Source organism: Monodon monoceros, unplaced genomic scaffold (genome assembly GCF_005190385.1).
Source record: "Monodon monoceros isolate NGI ecotype Baffin Bay Population unplaced genomic scaffold, NGI_Narwhal_1 Super_Scaffold_16, whole genome shotgun sequence".
Lineage (NCBI taxonomy): Eukaryota > Metazoa > Chordata > Mammalia > Artiodactyla > Monodontidae > Monodon > Monodon monoceros.
Genome location: NW_021703772.1, coordinates 54,445,680 through 54,469,709, shown reverse-complemented (window position 1 = coordinate 54,469,709; position 24,030 = coordinate 54,445,680). Strand labels below are relative to the sequence as shown.

The following is a 24,030-nucleotide window of genomic DNA, read 5'->3' as shown; positions in this document are numbered from 1 at the left end:
AACTATTTTTAGGTTACGCTAAGCTCCAGTGATTCAGGTTTTTCAGCACGCAAAACCATGCCCAGTTTTGTGCAAAAATTACATTGAAATTATTGTAAACATGGTATAAAGTTGCTGGTAGTTATTTAGTTTACCTTTCTCATTACTTTCTCATTATTCCAGCTATAGATCTTGAGATTGTTGGGAGTTTGAAGCCATAAAGCTCTACACATAAGTGACATAACTAGAAGCAATCAGTGTTTACTTTATATACACAATGAAAACCTTCTTTTTTACCTAGTGGGTCAACTGCAAGAATTGGTCCTATTTCAACAGGAGGGCCACAGCCAAACTTGTTCTTGGCAATCACACGGTACATATATTCTTGTCCCTCAAGGAGACCTGTGATGTCACATTTAGATCTCTCAGTCTCTATTGGTTGTCTCCAAGTGTGCATCTTAGCATCCTTTCTTTCAATAATAAAGCCCGTGATATCACTTCCTCCATCATCTGCTGGATCAGACCAGTTAAGCAGACACATTTTTCTGTTTGTTACAACGGGTTTCAAATCAAGAACTGGACCAGGGACATCTGAAAAATAAAACGGCAACAAAAAAAATCAATGCAATAAGATAGATGATAGTATCACTTAGGAAAAATCCTGTGGAAATCCATGTAATATTCCTTACCAAAAACTTCTACCCGGGCTGCTGCAAATTTAGAACCACAGCTATTGGTAGCTGTAATCACATATCTGCCATGATCTTTTCTTAATGCATTCTTGATACTTAGTTCAGATTTGGTTCCAACGTTCTCTATTTCAACACGGTCTTTATCCAGCTCTCCTTCTTCTTTGGTCCACACTTTCGTTGGCACTGGACGACCAGTTACCACAGCTGGAATTCTGAGAGTCTTCCCAGCCACGATCTGTATTCCAGCCTTGACAGAAACATCTAGTTCCACATTTGGAGGCTCTGTTGAAAGAGAACAGTCATACATTAGCCCAAGAAAGATGGAAAAAAAAAAAATCTCATACTGGGAAAATATCCATCATCTTATTGATGTAACTTTTAAGTACCTTGTGGTTCAGCCACAGTAACGGGTTCTGTTTCTCCAGGCGGTCCTTCACCTGCGGCGTTGACAGCGCTCACTCGAAGTTTGTAATCGGCACCCTCTCGGATTTCTTTGACAGTGTACTCACGGGCCTTGATCATCTTCTCTGTGCAGCGGGACCATTCATTTGTGCCAACCAGCTGCTTATCAACAAAGTAGCCAACAATTTCCCCACCACCATTGAAAGCTGGGGGTTCCCATGCTAGTTCAATAGTTGTGGAACTTGTGTCATTGACTCTTGGGACAGGTGGCCCAGGTGGAGCTAGAATGAATGCAGACACAGAAATCAAAACTCACTGATGGGTACTTCCCTGGCAGCACAGTGGTTAAGACTCTGCCTGCCAATGCAGGGAACACGGGTTCGAGCCCTGGTCTGGGAGGATCCCACATGCCACAGAGCAACTAAGCCTGTGTGCCACAACTACTGAGCCTGCGCTCTAGAGCCCACGAGCCACAACTACTGAGCCCACGTGCCATAACTGCTGAAGCCCGTGTGCCTAGAGCCTGTGCTGCACAACAAGAGGAGCCACTGCAATGAGAAGCCCACTCACCGCAATGAAGAGTAGCCCCCGCTCGCCGCAACTAGAGAAAGCCTGCACTCAGCACCGAAGACCCAATGCAGCCAATAAATAAATAAATAAATTTATTTAAAAAAAAACAACAACTCACTGATGGTTTTAAAATGCGCAGTAGCTTACGTGACCCCACTTTTTTTTTCCACAGTGTGTTGCATGTAATATGGGTAATTATTGCTTTGTGAAGCTTTTCAGTTATAAATACAGATGTTTAAAATTTTACATTGCAACCTCAACATTTGTCTATAGTCAGTCATTGCTAGTATTTAGTTTGATTTTTTTCCAGCTTGACTGAGATATTATTGACATATAACGCATGTAAGTTTAAGGTGTACAATGTGATGATTTGATACATGTATATATTGCAAAATGATTGCCACAATAACGTCAGTTAACACCACCACTCCCTCACATAATTACCACTTTTTGATAACACTTAAGATCTACACTCTCAACAACTTTCAAGCATATAAAACAGTACTGTTAATTATAGTGACCATGCTATACCCCACTTTCTTCTTAAGGAATTACTTACAGATTGGATCACGTGCTGTTTTGGGATCCGAGGGGGGACTGAACTTTCCAGGTCCAGCTGCGTTTTCGGCACATACTCTGAAGACATAGGTGAGTCCCTCTAATAGGCCTTCTACATTGGTCTTCAAAGAATTCAGAAGGTTTCGGTTGACACGAGACCAGTGTGTGCTATTCACCTCACGTTTTTCAAGCCAGTAACCCAAGATGGGGCTTCCATTATCTTTTGGTTCATTCCATTTCACTAGCATACTGTTACTGGTGACATCTTCCACAATGGGCTTATCGGGTGCATCAGGTGGTTCTGATGAAAATTAAAAAGGCATATTTGAATTAATTCCCTAGCATGACATGAAAATTCAAGTTTACAAGCTGTGATAATATATATACCAACATATGATAAAAAGGCAAAGTTTAAATGCTAAAGATCCTTACCAAATGGATCTTTAGCTGTAAGTGGCTTTGAAACACATGGTGGTCCAGGCCCAAACCTATTTTCAGCTCTGACGCGGAAGAGGTACTCTTTTCCTTCAATCAACTTTGTCACTGAATATTTGCAATGTCTAAGTGTTGAAGTGACGACAATCCATTCTGAGTCAGGTTTTGTCTTGTCTTTCTTTTCCAAAGTGTAGTTTAAAATTTCACTGCCACCATCATCAAGGGGTGGTTCCCATTTACAGATGACTGAGGTCTTTCTAATATCTTCAAATACAAAGTTGATTGGTGGTCCTGGTATATCTGATATTTTGAAAGACAGAAGTGGTTAAAATTTTGTGTAGCACTGGAAAATGTAAATGTTTAGTGTGCTTCTAAGCTTCTAGACGCAGTGTGCTTCTGTGACATAAACCTCTGTTTTTTCTACATCTGTCTATCATCTTTGTATCACATTAGCTAATGAATAACAAGGTCAGTTGATTTCTTTTACATAGCCAGGAGAAAAAATTGGGACCGAGGATACCTTGCTGAAGCTATTTCCCACTTCTATTAACTGCCCACAAAACTCTTATATTAACTTTCTTCCACTGGAAAGTGTAGTTTTACCTACTTACCTAGCACACTGACGGTACAAGGAGCTTTTGCAATACCATGGTCATTTTCAGCTTTGATCATAAACAGGCCATGATCAGGTCGGAGAGAATCTCGGACACGTAGCTGAGATTCTCCTTTTTTGCTACTGTCAATACTCAAACGCTGTGTCAGAGGCAGGACAAATGGTTCTTCTTCTTCTTGAACTTCACCCTTCTTCCTCCTAACCAGGGGTGCTACCCGCTTCCTAATTTCCTCTGGTGTGATAACATTTTCATCCTTTAGCCACGTAATAGTTGGGTAAGGTGACCCAGAAATAATTGCATCGAGTGCTATTTCATCACCTCGTCTCACTTCTAGGCTTGTTCTCATAATGACTTTTGGGGCATCTGCAATGATTAAAAACAGTAATTGTTTTCAATTCTGATTAAAATATCTGACAAAACCTTATTCTCATTTCTTTTACGATGGGAAAATGGCAAACCCATTAAACACAACTTACCAATAGGATCTACCGCTTTGGTTGGAGGAGTGGCCCGAGAAGGTTCGCCAATGCCAGCAGCATTTTCTGCTCGCACACGGAATTGGTATTCCTTTCCCTCTTCAAGGCCTTTTGCTGTATAGGTCAGGACTGGTACCAGGTGTTCGTTGCATCTCTTCCATCTCTCTTCACCCTTAGCAATCTTCTCTATGATGTAACCCATTATCTTGCTCCCTCCATCGTACAAAGGTGGCTTCCATGTAATAGTCATTGCCTCAGCTGTAGGATTATGTACCTCAACGTCTACAGGTGGATCAGGGGGCTCTGAAGAACAAGAAAAAACCTGTTAATATAGGGAAACCCGTCTTCTTAAAAAAAATGCATATTAACTCTTAGCTCTGTTACATTCATGCTCAAACTTACGCTTCGGATCTTGAGCAATTACTGGATTTTTCAGTTCAATATATTCGCCTCCACCAATCTTGTTGACAGCTTTAACACGGAAGAAGTATTCACCATTTGGTATGAGATCTTTGACAGTCCAAGACAGTTTGTTCTCACCAGACATGACTGGTATATACGTCCTCCTCCCAGCTTCTCTGCGTTCTAGGACGTAATGAAGAATTGGGCTTCCACCATCATATTCTGGAGGTTCCCAGGTTAATTTACAAGAACTCTTGGTCACATCACTTGCTTTAAGATCTTTGCATGGTCCAGGTAGTCCTATTAGAAATCAAATTGACAATTATCATTGTAACCTGCAAAGTCAGCATATTAAGAGCACACTCTGAGTAGGACATTGCAGGCCATTTTGCATCCTTGGCTCCCAATTACTAAATGTCTGTCAGTAACTTCCCCCTTAGTCTTTGTTCCAAGCAAAAATGGCCCCCCAAATTTCAAAACACCATCCATGTCGGGGGGGGGGGGAAGGGGGCAGAAAATGTTACCACTCCTGGTTGAGAACACTATGAAAACGTGCAAATACAATTAATAAATGAATACTGGTTATTTAAACATTCTTTGGGTGTGCCACATCTTTTATTTAAGTTAGTACTTCACATGCAAATGATTACAACAGAAGTGAATTAGTGTAATCAGGGTTTAAATAGCAGTTTCGTCTCTTCAGAATTGCTTTGCTTCTCGTATGGGAAGAAATAATCTGAAAGGACACTTAGTTTACAAATGGCCAGCTCATGAAGCCACTTATACTAACATTGCAGAGTTAACCAATTTTCCCAACAGGTGAAGAATGTCTGGTGTTTCATCAAAGAATGATTACCTATGACTTTGACATTGATTGAGGCAGTTGCTGAGCCGAGCTTATTCTCCAGGGTAATGGTGTAAACTCCAGCATCTGCATGGACACTCTTGGGAACTTCAAGGTGTGCAGAGATGTGATCGTTCTTCATTGTTAATCTATCACTTGCTTTAACTTCTTTGCCATCTTTATGCCAGCTAACGGCTGGAACTGGGACAGCTCTGAAGGGAACAGGAATGCTTAATTTTTCACCTTCAATGACGACAATGTCATGAGTCTCCAGATCAATTGTTGGCTTGCCTGTAAGAGATAATCCAAAAGGGGAAAAGAAGGGTGTGTCAAACTGCAGTGCATGAGTAAAGCCTACTTTATTAATTATAAAGAGAAACTGTTCTTACAGTCTGGGTCTTTGGCAACCACGTTTTCGGAGATTTCAGATGGCTCACTGACACCAACAGCATTGACGGCTCTCACTCTCAGGACATACTCCTTGTCGGGCACAACACCTTCTTCAACCTTGAATTTCAAGTCTTTTATTGGGCGAGAATTAACCCGCATCCATTTCTCAGTGCCTACTGGACACATTTCAACATGGTATCCTATAATAGGACTTCCACCATTTTTCTCTGGAGGCTTCCAAGCAATGGCAATGTGCTTTCTCCCAGCATCAGTCACATGCAGGTCAAGGGGAGGTGAAGGAGGACCTGAAAAGAGAGTGAAACATTCACATCCACAGTCTCATCATTAAGCTCTAGACAATATCCTTCGTATAATCAACACTACTTACTTGTTGGATCTTCAATTTTCAGGATTTCTGTGGGTTCGCTTGGGTGTCCAACTCCAGCTTCATTCTCTGCCCGAACCTGAAACTGGACCTCTGTTCCTTCAATGACATCAGTTACTTTAAAGTTACAGTCAGGTCCTGAGGTCTTTGCAGCTTTCACCCAACGGGTACCTAACTTTTCTTTCTTCTCAATGACATATCTATTGAAATAACAAAGCATTTCGTGAGCATGAATAAAGAATTTTCAGCCGAATGTAAATTTTTCTTTATGAGTTAATTAAAATTCTACCTCTGTATTGGTCTTCCGCCATCATTTTTAGGTGGTTCCCACTTCAGGTCAACATGTCCTTTCGTCACATCAACCACTGTCAGAGCGTAGGGTGGTCCAGGGGTGGCTGAAAGCAAAATATTCAGCGGTTAGAAAAACCAGGGAGAAAAGTGACAGTCCACTACAAATGATGTCACAAAGATGAAGTTAGAGAGCATACTAAAGGTGTCTTTGGCCAGGACAGAGTCCTCGACTTCACAATAGTCACTCTGTCCTATGGCATTTTCTGCAGCAACTCGGAACACGTATAAAGAACCCTCGGTCAGTGGGGTCACTGTGCACTTGGTGTCCTTGACAGTTGTGTCCACTGTTTGCCAGCCTTTCCGCCTCACGTCTCTCTTTTCCACAATGTAGTTGGTGATGGGCGACCCTCCATCTTTCTCAGGAACTGTCCACTTTAGGTCTGCTGTATTTTTTGTAATATTGATAACTTCAAGCCAACGAGGTGGTGATGGGGGATCTGAAGGAAAAAAAAATTCAATTTCTTATTGTCCAATATTCAGTCTTCACTAAATTTTCTAGTAGTCACTAAGAGATTAGATAGCAGGGATGAAATAATTAAGAGTGACTTACAAAGTTTCTCCCGGCAAAGCACAGAGTCACTGGGTTCGCTGGGTTCACTTTCGCCCGCCTTGTTCACAGCTCTAACTCGGAATGAGTATTCTTGCCCTTCCATGAGCCCTGGGAACAAATGCTCGGTGGTGGGAACCCCTTCGGCCACTCGGACCCAGTCCTCTGTTCCAGTCTTTAGCATTTCAATGACGTAAGAATCGATCTTTGCCCCTCCATCGTGTTCTGGCTTTGTCCAATTCAGCATTAATGATGTTCTGCCTACATCTTTCACGGTTGGTTTTCCAGGGGGCCATGGAGGATCTGCAAGCCAATGAAATGAAACCATTATTGAGGTTTGCCAAAAGGAATTAATATAAGCTTCAAAATAATCACAGAAAATATATGAATAATACCTATGGGATCCTTTATTAAGATTGGCTCAGTTGATCTGCTTGCTTTTCCAGGTCCAGCAAGATTTTCAGCCAACACACGGAATCTGTATTTTTTCTTATTGGTAAGACCTTTCACTCTGAATTAGGAACAAAGTGTGAGTTGAATACCACGATAAGAAGGAGAAACCTCTGTTTATTTCACATAGAAGAAGCTAATTTATTTAAATTGTGAAAAACTGGTTTGGATATTTAACTGAAATATTTCAATATAAATTAAAAATTGCCTTTTAACTGTCACACACTTTAGATTTGGTCACATGTACCAATCTAATTATAATATCTATAATAATAATCATTACCATAATATACTAGAGGACCAAACACTTTGGAACTTCCAGACAGTTTATATTTTATGGTAAGAAATTAAGAAATGTGCCCTTCAATGGAATTTATATCATTTTTGAAATTATGTGGTAATAGAAAAGATAAGTAAAAATAATTTAAAATTTTATAGTAATATATAATCAGGTATAATCAAAAGGAATGCTAAAGAATGAAAATTTATATACACTGCTTTTTTGACATCTTAATGGAGAGCTTGGGCGTACCTGTATGTTGTATCCTTTATTGGCATCTTATTGCATCTAACCCATTTATCAGTATCAGGATCTAATCTTTCAACCCAGTAACCCGTGATGGGGCTGCCACCGTCATCATCTGGCTCACACCATGTGAGGGTCACTGCATCCTTAGTGATATCAGAAGGTTCTAGGCGAGTTGGAGGTCCAGGTGGATCTATAGACAGGATAATCATATGTGTTATATGTCCTGTATATAAATATGACACCTAAATCCAACTTTGACACAAGTATGTTTTTTTTTTTTTTTTTTTTAGCCACTTGATTAATGAGAAACTTACCAAACTGATATTTGGCTGTTATTGGAGTGGCCTGAACTGGCTCACCAACACCGTACATGTTTTCTGCAGCAACTCTGAAGATGTATTCTTTATTGGGTGTTAATTTGGTTGCCTTGAACTTTGTATCCTTGACAGTTGACGAGAGCTTGTGCCACATATCACTGTCGGTCGCTCTTCTCTCCACGACATAGTTTGTGATTTTAGATCCGCCATCATCGCGTGGTGGGTTCCATGTGAGAAGACATGACTCGTTGGTCACTTCCATGATATCTAAAGCAGCTGGGGGTCCAGGTTTATCTGTGGATGACAGTACACACTCAGAGAAAAGCATTTGTTTAATATGTTTTATTTTCAAAAGTAGCTGGAACGAGTTTGCCCATTTTTAAAACGAGAGCCTCCCTTACCTAAGACGTTCACTTCTACCACAGCAGTGGCCCGACCACAGACGTTCATGGCCTCGATAATGTATGTGCCACTGTCACTTCTCTTACTATCCACGATCGTCACTGTGGATTTTTTAGGAACGTTTTCAATGGTGATTCTTTTGTCCTGCTTCAGAAGCATATCAGCCTTTGTCCAGGTTACTTTAGGTTCAGGTTTGCCAGTTACAGTGGCAGGAAGTTCAATCTTAGTTCCCGCTTTTACAGTGAGACCCGCAAGGAGCTTCACGTCGAGGAAAATTTCTGGAGCCTCTGAATTGGAAAAGATTATTTACGATGTTACCAAATTTGGGCAGAATTAAAGTCAAAAGTCTGACTGATAAAGCAAAAACCAAAAGTAAGTACCCTGTGTGTCCACAGCCTGGATTTCTTCTGTGGGTTTGCTTGGCTTGCTAGCTCCTAGCCTGTTCAAGGCCTTCACGCGATAGGCATACCACTGGCCTTCTTCAAGACCTGTTACTTCCATTCTGTCAGAAAACAAAATAGGATATTTTACTTAATGCATTTAATCTGTTCCATTGTGTAGTATTCATAATATTTCCAAAATTCATACCCCTGGTATAATACTATCCTTTAAATTAATTCTGGATTGCTTCAACATTTTAACTAATGAAAACCTTGATTAAAGGGTAAGTTCAGCAGCACTTTTAAAAATCAGACAGGCAGGGGCTTCCCTGGTGGCGCAGTGGTTGAGAGTCCGCCTGCCGATGCAGGGGACACGGGTTTGTGCCCCGGTCCGGGAAGGTCCCACGTGCCGCGTAGCGGCTGGGCCCGCGAGCCATGGCCGCTGAGCCTGCGCGTCCAGAGCCTGTGCTCCGCAACGGGAGAGGCCACAGCAGTGAGAGGCCCGCGTACCGCAAAAAAAAAAAAAAAAAAAAAAAAAGACAGGCACACCAAGGAAGTTCTAAACTTAACATTTAGATTTTCCAAAAGAAAGCCCATTTTAGTAAGAGTAAATATTTACTTTTGTGCCAAATAATTTAAAAACTTACTTTGTTTCTGCAACTGGGTCTCCACAAGCGACCCATCGATCAGAACCACGTGGACATTTTTCAACTATATATCCTTTGATGCGTGAACCACCATCATGTTTAGGTGGATCCCATGTTAGGAAGATGCTCTTGGCTGTTCGATCTCTCCACTTAATATTCTCTGGTGGGTCAGGTACCGCTGTAGCATTTTAAAGAGAGAGTCAGTCTTAGATAGGCCATCTATGAAATCTCCATACTGCCAACCTGTGTACTTCCCCCGTAACTTCAACTCCAGGTCTAAAAGCAAAAACAGGTGGGAATTCCCTGGTGGTCCAGTGGTTAGGACTCTGTGCTTCCAGTGCAGGGGACATGGGTTCGATCCCTGGTCGGGGAACTAAGATCCCACAAGCTGCGTGGCACGGCCAAATAAATAAATACATACATAAATAAAAATAAAAGGAAAAACAGGTAACAAGAGGCTAGGTAAGAAAATATCAAGAATGTACTCACTTGCAGGAGCTGACATATTTACAGGTTCATCAACATATGCGGGTTCTCCAGGGCCACACTTGTTACGAGCACAGACTTTAAATAAATATTCTTTTCCTTGAACAAGATCAGCAACTGTGAATTCTAGGTTGCTCACAGAGTCTATAACCTGGGACAAAGCAATACAGTTAATAAACTGTTTTCCAAAAACTCTGCCTAAGTCAAAATATTTTTACCATGAGCAGGGTTACAAATGGAAGTTGTTTTGAATGCTAAGGATTATTCTTACGTTGATTTCATATTAAGGAAAAAATTGCAAAGTAAGACATGATAATATTTGACGCCTAATGTAAGGTGGAACTGCTTCATAGTTTGTACACGTTAAAAAGTCGGTAAATAAGGTGTTGATTCTTTCTACCAGCTTGGTTATTAGAAATATGATAAATCAAGGTAAAAAACAGTAATGGTATAAACGGAGGAGAGAAAATGGCAGATTAGGCCAACTAAGGTAATTTAATGGAGTGAGAAGAAGTATGACCACCAGGGAGTTAAGTACTTAGTGTCCTTAGAATGGCTTATAGCTTAAAAGGGCATATTGGATACTTATCAGGTACCAACTGAGTAGGTAAGTTTTATTTTTTAATAAACCTAGTTGAAAATCTGGTAAGGCTCACAAAATGAGGCAATTACACCAAATCTTGGTTGAACTACCTCAGGAAGCATTAGCATCAATACATTTTAAAAAGTTGTAGGTACTTTTTCAGCAAGGTGAAGGTAAAAACATAAAAACTTTGCAAGGCATCTCGACATTTTGGGATTTCCCCCACTCTCTTTTCTGTAGTTGCTGCTCAAAACTCACTTTAGTCCATGTTTTCCGGCTGACTTCTCGCTTTTCAACAACATATCCGGTTAATGGACTTCCTCCATCATCATCTGGTGGTTCCCAAGTCAAATGTACTGAGTCCTGGGTTATCTCACCGAATTTCAGTTCTTTGGGTGCACTTGGGCGAGCTGAAAAAAAAAAATGCAGTCAGAAGTCATTAATAGCTTGAACCAATATTTGTTAATACTGTCAAATCACCTTAGATCACAGAAGTTTCGTTCCTTACCAATTACATTGACATCAATCTCCCCAGAAATTGCTTTCACACGATTTTCTAACTTCAGCGTGTAAATGCCCTTGTCTGGACGTTCACTTGGAGAAATGATAAGCTCAGCATAGGCAGATAGGGTTTTCATTTTCACACGGTCTCCTGCTTCTAGTACTTTATCTCCAAAAGACCAGGTAGCAGTTGGCCTTGGATAGCCTGTACTTGGAACCAGGATCTTGATAGGATTTGGCACAATAACTTCCAGGCCATCTTTAAATGCACTTAAATCCATTGTTGGTTCAACTACCAAAAAGAAAACTTAATGAGTTTCCAGTACCGTATTTAAATCCCTGGTACCCCAAAGTAGCTATGTGCTATTCCCAAATCTGAAAAGAAAATACCCATTTACCAAATGCATCATCAGCAGTTAGAGGACCAAGAATTTCAGATGGATCTGAAACACCAGCTTCATTTTCTGCAGATACTCGATATAAATATTTATTTCCTTTTTGTAATCCAGTAACCTAAAATTATGAATCAATGTCTGTAAAATACATATACGTTTAAGTCCATGATCAGTTACCGACTATTTATTTTAGATACACATGCCGTACCTTGTAAGTCAGTTCTGGGACAAGTTTCTTATTGCAACGAATCCAATTATCTTTTCCTTCTTCACATCGTTCTATTATATAGCCCAATATTGGGCCTCCTCCATCTTTCAGAGGAGGTTCCCATGTGAGCTGAACTGATGACTGAGTCTGATCTGAGGAGTTTAGGTTCACAGGAGGACTTGGTCTCTCTGGATTGGAAGAAAGAGTTGGAGCATACCATTTAATTCAGTGACAGCTTATTAAGATAATGCTGTAATCATTTCTATCATCCCCATATTCACTGGACACAAGCAGGCCCAGTCTGGATTTCTACAATTTTGTTCAAATTTTTCTGATGTTCTTTTCATTAACTTCTGTTTAATTTGATTTATTTTAATCGATAAGCTTAATTTCTTGATTAAATGGATTACTTATTTCCCTTTTTTTGATGGACTCACCAATCGGATCAGCAACTTTGATGAAGGGTGTGGCTGCACTTGGTTTTCCAACTCCAATTCGGTTTTGGGCCCTAACCCGGAAACTGTACTCCTGTCCTTCCACCACATCAGTGACAGTTGCAGACAGGTCTTCAGCTCTTACTGTCATGGCAGTTTCCCATCTGACAGAAGTCTTGTCCCTTAATTCAATGACGTAGTTTGTGATCTCGGCACCTCCATCGTACTCTGGTGGTTCCCATGTCAATGAGACACCAAATCTGTTCACATCAGTGATCGTTACATTCAAAGGAGGGCCTGGAACATCTGGATATCCAGAAAACACGGGCTTTAGGTTATCTCAGGGATAAAAGCAAAGATAAGCTAGTTTACAATTTACTTAAAAACTTCTTCTTACCATATTTACTCCTCGCTTCTACAGGACTGTCAGTTTCTACTGGTTCACCAGTGCCGACTCTGTTTCTTGCGCTCACACGGAATAGGTACTCAACTCCTCCTTTTTGTAGTCTAGTGACAGTAAACTCACAACTGTCTGCACGGTCAGTGGCCAGAACCCAGGTCTTTCTCTTGATGTCACGTCTTTCAACAACATAACCTATGATTTTGCTTCCACCATCAGTTAATGGTTCTTCCCAAGCGAGGCTCACTTCACCATCAAATGTTTCTGTCACTTCTAAGTTACGTACTGGCCCAGGAACATCTGGAATTCACATATACATTTTTTTTTTTTTTTTTAGTGTGTTATCACGCTTTTAGTTGTGCCTTGCCAATAAAGTCCAAGTGACTCAAGGGCTTACCTATAACTTGTAAATTGATGAATGCTTCTGCTTTTCCATGTTTGTTCTGAAGCACAATTTTATACCTTCCTTTGTCTCCTTTCTTGGCTTCTGAAATTCTGAAAGAAGTCTGTTCAGCTGTAGTATCAACAGTTTTTGAAGATAGAGGTTCATTTTCCTTAAACCACTCAGCTTCTGCCTTGGGGTAGGCATCATAGGGCACCACCATGGTCAGAGGCTGGCCAACATCAACCACCAGGTCTTGGTCAGCTGTCTTGATTTTAGGTGCGGCTAGTGAGAAAAATAATATGTGAATGCTTTTGAGTTATTTATTGTAGTCCAGCTATGCCATAGCTTCTTTACTATGCATTTGTTAGCAAATACTGGTTACATGTCACAGTAACTTTACAGGAGAGAACACTAGCTGACTTAGAGTTCTCACGGCTTATTTTGCAAATTATCAGACTCTGAAGAACAGAGGACTAAGTATGATATGAAACCACAAAATCTCCATTCTTTGCCAATAATAATAACAGAGGCCTGAATATAGTGCACAGAACATGTTTTTTGTTTTTTATATAAAATAGGTACCTCATACTTAGTTCAAGATAAAGCAGATAAACTTGTTCTTATGCACAAGAGGTACATTAATGGCTCTTTCAAAATGCCAACCTCTAAGGATGTCTTGGAAGCTTGGGTCAGGATGAAAACAGACCTAAGAGGCCTCACAGGGATTTGGAAAGTAGAAAAGAATGGGCCTGTCTCTAGGTCTGGGTTTGCTGGGAAGACTCTCAGGGCAATAGGTTAATTCTAGGAGTTAACGAACAGCTGCCATGTGCCAGGAGCTGTGCAAGGTTATCGCATGTAAAGAGCAATGCTGTCAATTTCCTCTTAGTCAGGACACTTGGTGGTAAGAGGAATTAGAATAGTTAACATGTGGACAAGGCTTAATTGGAATAAAAAGCTTTCACAAACATTTTCTCATTAATTAACTGTGAAATCTGAAACCTACCCAGTATCTGTGGTATTGTAAGGATGTTTGAAAATGAAAGAAAGGGACTTACCTGCCAGTTCAAGCTTAGCTCTGGCTTCTTTGTCTTTGGCAATAAATCTGTATTCACCCTGGTCACGGGGCTTAATGTCACAGACCTGTAGCCTGTGTATCTTTCCTTCACTCATCATCTGGTGTTTGTCACCCTGGACAATAATCATGTTGTTTTTTAGCCACTGGACTTCCACCTTATCTTTGTTGAGCTCAGCTAAAAAGACAACATCAGTACCAGGGGCTTCAAGGATGTCTTGGGGAGGCCTGATGATCTCAACAGGGATTTCTGAAAAGAAAATGTGAAATAAATACAAACATGTTTGTATTGGGATTAACAACATTTAAAAACGTACGAGAATTAAAAATCGTCCTTTCACTTAATATGTACCTTCCACAAAGAGTCTAGCTCGAGACCTCCTGTCTTCTACTCCACAAGCATATTCACATTCATCATCCAGCCTGCAGTCTTTTATAATGAGTCTATGTATTCTGCCATCTTTTTCAAATTTGTATCTAAAAGAAGAGATTGAATTATTGGTTAGCTTGCATAATGACCACTAAATTGGCAAACTTGTATATATAGCTACAGAAATAGAGACTGAGAAGCTCTCACGTACTTTTTGCCTTCTTTGATTTCTCTCCCGTTTCTGTACCATTTTACATTTGCTTTCTCTCTGGAGAGCTGGCAGGAGAAGACAGCATCGTCAAACTCAGTGACTGTCTGGTCTTCCAAGTGTTCCACAAATTCTGTAGGGGCTTCTATGATGAGAAGTTCAGCAACAGATTTATCTTGTCCAGCAGTGACAATGTATTCACCTTCATCTGGGAAGCCACAGTCTTTAATGATTAGAGAGTGCTTATATTTATCAATTCTGTATAAAACACGGTTGTCAAAAGCCACCTCTTCTCCGTTTTTGGTCCAGTTCAGTCTTACATTGAGACGGTTCACCTTGCACCAGAATGTGACAGATTTCTTCTCCATTGTTTCAATATCTTTAAGAGGCTCAGTGATCCTAAGGTCTTCCTCTGTTGGAAAGGAGAAGAAGAGTGTTGATTTTAATTGTTTTCATCATAGAAATTGATTTTTTAAATCTCTAATGTCAAATAAGTGACTTACCTTCTACAATTAGATTGGCTGCACTCTTAACATTTTCACCTCTGTGATTGGTCAGAGACACATTATAGTTGGCTTGATCATCTAATTGTGCACCTCTAATTCTGAGGGTGTAGACCAGGTCTTTTTGGAGAATAATGTATTTTGAACTATCAAATATGGCTTCTTCATTTCTGAACCATTTGGCTTTGGCACCTTCGGTATTGACCTCACAGTTAAAGACAGCTTCTTGTTGTTCCTTCACACGGGTGTTCTTCAGAGGAACTATGATCCTGAGTTTTTCTGAAAGCAATCAACAAGATTTTGTAGTATGAAGAAGTACTAATGTGGTAGATGCAAATATAAGTAAATCCAAGAAGCACAAACAAACTTACCAATTACTGTCAAGTGAGCCGCTGCTCTGGCGGCCCCAGCCATGACTACATAAGTGCCCATATCTTGTAATGTGGCATCTTTCACAACTAGGATCCTCTTTTTGCCATCAGCAATTATGTCATATTTATCTCCAGATTCAAGTGTCTTATCATCTCTCTTCCACTGGACTGCAAAGCTTTCCTTTGATAGAGAGCAGACAAATTCAGCCTTTTCTCCTTCAAGTATTTCAACGTTTTGAGGCTTTGAGATAAATTCAGCAGCAAGTTCTGGAAAGAAAAAGTTGCAAGATATTGAAATATTAAGCATTTGTACCTTACATGCAACAGGTATGGTTTTCTTAAAATACAATAGTATTCACTGTAATTTTCATACCATGAACTTTGACTTTGCCATCGGTTCGAGAACTTGGGAGTCGGCAGTTGTAGTTGCCAGTGTCTTCCAGGTGAGCATTCTGAATGATCAGGATTCTCTTTCGTCCAACAGTAAGTGTTTCATATCTTCCTGTTTCAATGATCTCTTCATCCCCTTTGTACCAAATTACTTCTGCTCCGGGCTTGGAGACCTCACAAACCAGTTTTACAGTGTCTGTTTCACTAACTTCAATGTTGGTAAGATTTTTTGTAAAGACAGCTTCTTCTTCTGCAAGAAGAATTAAAAACGAAAAACACTGAATTAAACTGGAAATTTTTTTTTTCCCAACACATATACTCCTGCAAAGAAAGACTTCATTCTTACCCAGGACTGTCAGCATGCCGGAAGTTCGCGCTGTCCTTACTTCACAGGAATATTCTGCTTCATCAGCCACTAGACATTTGTTGATGACAAGAATGCGGACTGCTCCCTTAGATATGATGTCATATTTTTTGCCCTTTTTAATTTCAGCACCATCTTTAAACCACTGAACCTATAGTTAAGATTAAAAAAATACCTTTATCAGTTCTGTTGTTCCTTCACATGTGTGTCCTTAAGAGGAACTATGATCCTAAGCTTTTCTAAAAGCAGTCAATAAGACTTTACATTATGAAGAAGAACCAAAGTGGTAAATATAACCAAACCCCAAAAAACAAGAACAAACTGCTTCAATTATTAAGTGAGCAGCTGTGATACTATTATCAGTTATTAAAAATAATGGGATCATGTATTAGAGCCGTAGAGGGCCTTGGATTTCATGCAGACCAACTCCTTTGTTTTCCAGGACTCAAAGTTGACTTGCCAATGGTAGTTAATGGCAACCAGGAGTACTGAGTCGAGACATATGAAATTGCTGATATTTGATTGTTGTTTTTTTTAATTTGATTGTTTTTAACCTAAGAAAACATCAATTTCATATGGTTCAAATTAATAATATCTAAATCTCCTGATTGCAAGTCCAGTGTTTTTCAAGTAATAGCAAACGAATAATAGTAATACTAAAAAGAGAACAATTAAATCAAGTATGTATCTCACACTAAAGTAATAATCATTAACCTAAAAGTAAAGTGATGACTACAGAGATGTTTGATTCATTTTTTTTGTTGTTTTTTTCATTTTGGTCAGACCATAAGTAAACAAAGTTATCAGAAAACACAAGTTAGCAACCACACAATCACAAACCTTGGCATTTTCTCGGGAAATTTCACACTCAAACCGAGCCATTTCTTTTTCTTTAACTTGAAGATCGGTGAGTGGTCTTAAGAAGTCCACATGAGGAGCTGTAAGAGAAGGTCATCAGAATTCAGAATGAGGTTTCTAGAAATTCACTCTGACATACTGTGGTGCTTTTGCAGGCTTTTTCATATTAGCAGGCTACAGCTGATTTGGAAATCACTTGGAGCTGCCATTCAGTTGTGATACTTTGCATTTTACATATCTCTTCGTTTTCATAAAATGTGGCATAATATATGTCCAACTAATTCTTGCTATCTATCTATCTATCTATCTACCTATGTATCGCGAGCTCAGTTCTGAAGGAAAGCTGAAGGAAATATCTTCATTGATACTTCTCCAGAGTTGAAAGTTGATATTGTCAAAGGAAACACCAGTAGCAAAGAATCGTTATCTTATTTAAGGCAGGCAGCATAATCTTTGAGAAATTAGGAGAATTCAATGATAGTGCAGCTTGAAAAGCTATGATCAGTCTTGTCTATGGCTAAGAGACATGAGTTTGCAATTGAAATCACATACATTCAGCTTTTTTGGTGTGTGTCAGCTTCAAAGAGGTCACGTATAAGTCAGGTATAAAGTCCATTAGTGTGACAAAACAACATGCTTTGAATGGAAGGGTGATTTTTTTTTTTTTAATCTCTGGTTTCATTTATCTCCAGAATTAAGTTGTTGGATATATAGGATTGGAGAGCTGCCCACATGCCCTTCCTTCTTTCAGGGTTCCTTGTGAGTCCTTCCCAAGATGCCCTTTCTTGATCAATGAAATTCTGGGACACAAGTGCTGGCTAATAGGCTTGAAGATATGCTCATTGTTGCTGAGCCTTCTTAGAATAGAGGTAAAGTAGGTAACAAAGGGAAGAAGGAGACCCAAGAAGCTATTCTGTCATAAGCGAAAGCAGAACAGCCACAAAGTGGAAAGAATAAAACAGACCAAGATGCATGGAAGCACAATCAAAGCCACTATGAGCTGTTGACAGATGGGAAGCAACTAAACCAATAGCAAATACTGCACAAAAATAAAGACACTAAAATATTATTGCTGGACAAATGAATGAATGAAAAAAATGAGCTAGCATGTGGCATTCTGAAAAAAGACGTTTTATTTTCCACCAGAGGAAGAAGTAGTGCTAAAAACCATTAGTGCTCTCTTCATTTATAGGACTCAAGGGATACAGGCTTCTCTCCATCTTCTTTTCCATTCTTATTCTCAGAGACAGCATTATGTGAATGGGCTTTATCATATTACAGCAGACCTCCAGTGTGCTCCTATTCAGACTGAAATTTCATGATCATTTTCTAGTGGTTCCTCATACCTGAAAATTCATTTTCCTTCCAAGTGGCAATGGCTTTCCTTTCCTTTCCTTTTTCTTTTTTTATGACACCCTTCTTGTCTTTTTAAATTCAATTTGTCCTCATCTGTATTGAGATATTCCTGCAGTAGGCTTACCCCATGTAGACAAAGAGCACATCTCTCACTACTCAGTGAGAAGCATAGCAAAAAGTGATCACTCTGCCCTTCTCAGACCAGATGTAGTGGAAGGACCTCTCTTTTTTTTAAACACATAAAATATCATGTTACGTCAGTATCGATACTGTAAGTTGCCAAGAAATGTGGTTAGGCCAAGAAGGGCATGCAAAAAAGTGGGGTTTTTTTTGTTGTTGTTATCAAAGAGTTGCAAGTGAAAAGTGCTGTGTAAGAAGAATACTTACGCACGACGTTCAGGTTACAGGAAGTCTTAAAATCCTTAGCATCACAAGTGTATGTTTTAATATCCTCTGGGGTGCAGCCGTGTATAATAAGTTTCCTGACCCTGCCATCAGCAACAATTTCATACTTCTTGCTTTTGAGAATTTCTGTCCCATTTTTGAACCATTTCACCTTAGCATTTTCTCGGGATACTTCACACTCCAATACCGCAGTGGCTTCCTCTTCGACCGTCTGGTCCTCAAGAGGTTTAGTGAATTCAACTGGGGGTTCTGAAAGAATCATACTAATTAGCCAAGGTATTTCTCCTTTCCTTCTCCAAGAGTTTCAGCACCTCCTCAATTTTCCTCTTGTATCTTGAGGGCTTTTCTGTTTTTAAGTTTCATTTGTAAGTTTTGATTCCACTCAGATGTTTTCGTCTAATAATGATGTTTCATTATTATTTTTATATACAGAGGAAAAGCATTTTTAGAGAATATGAAACATCAAGGAAATAATAGCCAACTCTTGGTTAAGAAAGTGATAGATACCTATTGATAATAATTCTTCCTCCAGCAGTTTTTTAAATGCAGTAAAAACAGTGGGGATGGAAAAAGGAAGTAAAACCTATTCTAGCCAATTTTGGCTTTTTTTTTTAGTAGTCTGTGAACTATTTTGTTAAGCCAAAAAGTAAAATTAGACTTTCTGATATTTGGTGAATTTTAATGATCTGTGGTATTTACCATATACAGATAGTTGAGAGTTGGCATTATTTATGAACCTCTGCATTATACATGTTTTAAAAAATAAGCCATGTGATTACCTTTCACGAAGAGGTTGGCTTGCGTTTTGAAATCTTTTGCTACTAGTTGGACTTCTCCAGCATCTTCTAACTTTACATCCCGCAGAGTAAGTGTATGAACTCTTCCTTCTGAACGTGTGACCACCTTTTTTTGAAAAAAAAAAAAGGTGCAGTTTAAGAATATATGCATGGTAATTAAATTTATCATGGTGATCATTTTGAAATCTATAGAAATATAGAATCACTATGTTGTGTACCAGGAACTAATATAGTGTTATAGGTCAATTATACTTCAAAAACAAACAAACTCACAGAAGAAGAGATCAGATCTTTGTTTTCTGGGGGTGGGGGGTGAGGATGGGGGGTCATTGGATGAAGGCAGTCAAAAGGTAGAAACTTCTGTTTATAAGATAAATAAGTACTAGTGATGTAATGTACAACATGATAGATATAATTAACACTGCTCTATGTTACATATGAAAGTTGTTAAGAGGGTAAATCCTAAGAGTTCTCATCATAGGAAAAAATTTTTTTTCTATATCTTTAATATCTATATGAGATAATGGATGTTCACGAAACATTATGGTAATTATTTCATGATATACGTAAGTCACATCATTGTGCTGTACTCCTTAAACTTATACAGTGCTATACGTCAATTATATATCAATAAAACTGGAAGAAAAAATATATGAAATGGCATTACTATATATATATGTATGTGTGTGTGTGTGTATATATATATATTTTTTGGTGCATTTAGTTCATTCAGGTAAACAGTTTGAAATAGTGCTCTCCAAGTTGTTTTATAATCATTTGTATAGCATATGTGTATTTGAAAATAATTCTAACCAATAGTTTGGAATCTTTTAAGGAAATTTTAGGCTTTTATAGTTTCTCAGTTACCTTTACATAGTTACTAGGAGGACTTTTATGTTGAAATGCCTAGGCAAATTTATATGTGTGTATTTATATGTATACATATATATTTGCCTCCATTCTGCTGCTGGGTTTATATATATAAAGGAAGAACTTAGAATAGCTAAATCATGAAAGGAAGGGGGAAAAATGATTGCATATAGTAAGTTGAAAGTAAACTTATGTTCTAAATGCAAGGTGTTTGCCTTGCAATGAGCTGGAATTCTTCCCATTTATTTTAGCAATTAAAATTATTTCGCAAGCCAATTAAACTGTGATTAAAATAATTTGTACAATTTCTTAATTTTGTTCAAAAACACAAATGAAGATGTTGCCTCTTCTTCCCTTTCATGTATTTGTACCTCATGACTGGTAAAATCAGGTATCAGGCAGGGCTACAATTGTTCACATAGCAGTGAACAAACAGATAAAGGAACTTCAGAACTAGTTAAAACAGGAGACCACTGTGATCTTAGAATATCAAGACAAATGCTGCCATTACTGTTAATATTTGGATGATAAATTCTTGTTGTAAATGCAACCTTAGGTGGTTTGAAGGGGTATAGACTGTAGGAAAATGAATTGTCAAAAAGAATACACTGCCTTGGGCTTCCCTGGTGGCGCAGTGGTTAAGAATCCACCTGCCAATGCAGGGGACACAGGTTTGTGCCCTGGTTCGAGAAGATCCCACATGCCGCGGAGCAACTAGGCCCGTGTGTCACAACTACTGAGCCTGCACTCTAGAGTCCACAAGCTGCAACTACTGAAGCCCGCGCGCCTAGAGCCCAAGCTCCGCAACAAGAGAAGCCACTGCAATGAGAAGCCCGCACACCTCAACAGGGAGTAGCCCCCGCTCGCTGCAACTAGAGAAGGCCACACGCAGGAACGAAGACCCAATGCAGCCAAAAATAAATAATAAATAAATTAATTAATTAAAAAACAAAAAAAGAATACACTGCCTTGATATGGGCTGCCTTTAGGTCCCATAATTGTGGCATGTGCAATTGAAAATCAGGCTACAGACAGGGCCATCCTGACAGTAAATTATAAGACAATTGGAGGTTCTTCTAGTTCTACCATCCCAAATTCCATAAGACACTGTGCCCTGTCATACAGATCGACTTTGCTTCAGAGTTCACTTACAGTTAAGAATAATGTCAAAATTTTTCAGCAGTGGAACTGTTTATTATGCTGGTGTAAAAAAAAGAGTCGGGAATAAAATTTCATATAAAGGTTTTTCCTTAGTGAAGAGCTGGGCATGGTTATTAATATAACTACCTTAATAATTGAGAAAGCCAAAAACATAATAAGGGAAAATAAGTAGGAGAAGGTAATTAAGATATGTCCTAGGAACACAGCTACTTATTCAAGGACATGGTGCTTGAATGGGAGAAAAATTGTTTCTGTGATGACGTTTCAATATAAATTTTGAATTTAAAATTTGGACTGTAATTTAGGGCTATTTTAAAACGTATCTCAGGTTCTAATCCACCAACAGATATGTCTTATCTGTTAACATGTTGTTTTATCATTGAAATTCCTCTGAGGCTACTCTAGAATATTCTGTTACTGAGAACTTGCCTCAGAACACAGTGGTTCTTAGGAAATAGCTCATATACAGTATACACTGATTATGTTAAAGGGCAAAAAACTAACAGCTACCTTATAAAAATAAAACAATAATATGAATGCTGAAGATTTTGTGGTAGATTATGTAAAGATAATGTTAGAGATTATTCCTTTAAAATATTGTTAACTTATAATGGAAGCATATTACTATAATACAATAGGCATTATGACTGTGACCAAGCTATTAAAGTTTAAATACAAAATTCTCAATGGCCATTTAGGACTTAGCAGTCTTTTCCTGGACTGATGGCCAAAGGGGGTAAGAAAACCACAACTAATTTCTGAAATTTTCTCTTTTGATTTTCTATTCTAATAATGTGTTTTTGTTTGGTTACAGAATGTTTAGCCTCCAAAAACTATACCAAAGTGAAGATGAAAGGCCTGAATTAAATTGATAATAGCTAGTTTGTTCTGATAGACTTAATTTAAACAAAACCTGCAAAATGTAGTAAAATGACTTTATTTCACAGTTTATATTTCAGTTCTTTATAAAAAGAGACTTTTAATAATATACGAGCAAGTTCACAAAAGGCTGAAGTATTTTAGGTGGCTAAAGTAAAAGATTAAAATTCCTATGCCAAGAGAGACACAAAAAGGCCCAATAGAATTATAGTAAGGTGATCCTTTCTAACCTGAGAAAAAAGTTCCGTGACAATAAGATAAATGTGTGTGTGTGTGTGCGTGTGTGTATTTTAGTAAAAGAAATGTAACTCAGATTTTTAGGAGTCTACATTTTAATTTAAAATAGCATAGTTTTTATATACACTACTATAAATAAAATAGATAACTAATAATGACCTGTATAGCACAGGGAACTCTACTCAATACTCTGTAATGGCCTATATGGAAAAAGAATCTAAAAAAGAGTGGATACATGTATGTGTATAACAGATTCACTTTGCTGTACACCTGAAACTAACACAACATGGTAAATCAACTATACTCCAATAAAAATTTTTAAAAATAAAAAAGTACAGTTTTTACATTAGAAATAATGACTGATCTTTAATAAAAGCTCTTAATTTGAGCAAAAAATATTTAGTAGCAGAAGAATAATATCATTTGTCCTTAAGCAGTGTTCCTTTATTCAAATCATGATTTTATAGATCTAGAAAGGATTTTGAAGTCAACCAAGTCTCTGCCTTTAGACATGAAAGCAGTTAAACCACACTTAATTGGACAAATGTATATTTTTAAAAAGCAAACTTGAAGGTGAAGATGCCTCCATCACCCAGTTCAGTATTTAGAAGACCTCACGGTGAGGACAGTTTCCTCATATTAAACTTAATTCTCTTGCTGCAATTTGAACATATGGCTGCTTTTTCTATCCTTGGTAACAAAGGAGATCAACTGGTCGTTATTGTCAGTATAGCAGGCAGATTTTATCTCTCAGATGACTGTTAACTGAATCACCCTTCAATCACTTTGGCAGAATACTAGTTTTTTTTTTGTTTGTTTGTTTGAGAGCAGTTGTTCAAAGGCATTTTCCTTCTAATACTTTAATCAACGTTGTGGCTCTTTGTTAAACTGAATCCCTTTTAAATTACGTTCCTATAATTCTTAACAGCTTGATTTAAACTGAGAGCTTGATGCCACATTTGATACTCTTTCTAAAAATATTGAAAAAAAACTGACAGAGAACAATGAAATGCCCTGTGCTTTCTTTCCAACCCACGTTGGGCATTTTCTATAATTTTATTTCAAGAATTCAAAATTAATGGTGAATTATAAAGATAATTTAGACACACACATTGTCTTAGGGGGCAAAATACAGAGCTCAATTTGGGTAAACTGTATTTTGGGCCTATCTGAATAATCACCCTGGTTTTTTACTTACGGGTGAAATTTGGGGTAACACCAGAAGCTAGTTATTCCCTAAAACTTCTTAAAGTATATTTGCTCATACATGTGGGTAATCACAGAGCCCTTCTTTCTTGCCAGCACCATCCGTTGCACTTTAAATAGTCCACTTGCATTCCAGAATTGGCACAGCTCAAAGCACTTGAGGGTTAAAAATAGCTTTGGAGAAATGCTTGAAGAGCAGATATCTGCCCAGAAGTTATCTC

The 24,030-nt window shown here is 38.5% G+C and overlaps 1 protein-coding gene across 1 annotated transcript in view; it reads right to left on the bottom strand.

The window, feature by feature from the left end:
- Positions 1-24,030, bottom strand: part of TTN (titin) — a 277,521-nt gene that overhangs the window by 80,390 nt on the left and 173,101 nt on the right. Inside the window, exons 191-228 of the mRNA XM_029224548.1 lie at positions 19,439-19,562; positions 18,642-18,908; positions 16,881-16,978; positions 16,023-16,191; positions 15,660-15,926; positions 15,287-15,553; positions 14,916-15,194; positions 14,416-14,824; positions 14,187-14,311; positions 13,818-14,084; positions 12,775-13,044; positions 12,375-12,677; positions 11,981-12,283; positions 11,544-11,731; positions 11,339-11,453; positions 10,948-11,232; positions 10,698-10,849; positions 9,860-10,007; positions 9,371-9,548; positions 8,724-8,845; positions 8,343-8,630; positions 7,939-8,235; positions 7,628-7,814; positions 7,041-7,156; positions 6,649-6,948; positions 6,236-6,535; positions 6,037-6,142; positions 5,751-5,947; positions 5,362-5,667; positions 4,985-5,263; positions 4,129-4,428; positions 3,727-4,029; positions 3,248-3,613; positions 2,634-2,936; positions 2,203-2,502; positions 1,058-1,354; positions 669-953; positions 277-570 (exon numbers count right to left, since the gene is read on the bottom strand). Coding sequence (XP_029080381.1) covers positions 277-570; positions 669-953; positions 1,058-1,354; positions 2,203-2,502; positions 2,634-2,936; positions 3,248-3,613; positions 3,727-4,029; positions 4,129-4,428; positions 4,985-5,263; positions 5,362-5,667; positions 5,751-5,947; positions 6,037-6,142; positions 6,236-6,535; positions 6,649-6,948; positions 7,041-7,156; positions 7,628-7,814; positions 7,939-8,235; positions 8,343-8,630; positions 8,724-8,845; positions 9,371-9,548; positions 9,860-10,007; positions 10,698-10,849; positions 10,948-11,232; positions 11,339-11,453; positions 11,544-11,731; positions 11,981-12,283; positions 12,375-12,677; positions 12,775-13,044; positions 13,818-14,084; positions 14,187-14,311; positions 14,416-14,824; positions 14,916-15,194; positions 15,287-15,553; positions 15,660-15,926; positions 16,023-16,191; positions 16,881-16,978; positions 18,642-18,908; positions 19,439-19,562 — 9,160 coding nt within the window. The remainder of the gene's footprint in view (positions 1-276; positions 571-668; positions 954-1,057; positions 1,355-2,202; positions 2,503-2,633; positions 2,937-3,247; positions 3,614-3,726; positions 4,030-4,128; positions 4,429-4,984; positions 5,264-5,361; positions 5,668-5,750; positions 5,948-6,036; positions 6,143-6,235; positions 6,536-6,648; positions 6,949-7,040; positions 7,157-7,627; positions 7,815-7,938; positions 8,236-8,342; positions 8,631-8,723; positions 8,846-9,370; positions 9,549-9,859; positions 10,008-10,697; positions 10,850-10,947; positions 11,233-11,338; positions 11,454-11,543; positions 11,732-11,980; positions 12,284-12,374; positions 12,678-12,774; positions 13,045-13,817; positions 14,085-14,186; positions 14,312-14,415; positions 14,825-14,915; positions 15,195-15,286; positions 15,554-15,659; positions 15,927-16,022; positions 16,192-16,880; positions 16,979-18,641; positions 18,909-19,438; positions 19,563-24,030) is intronic.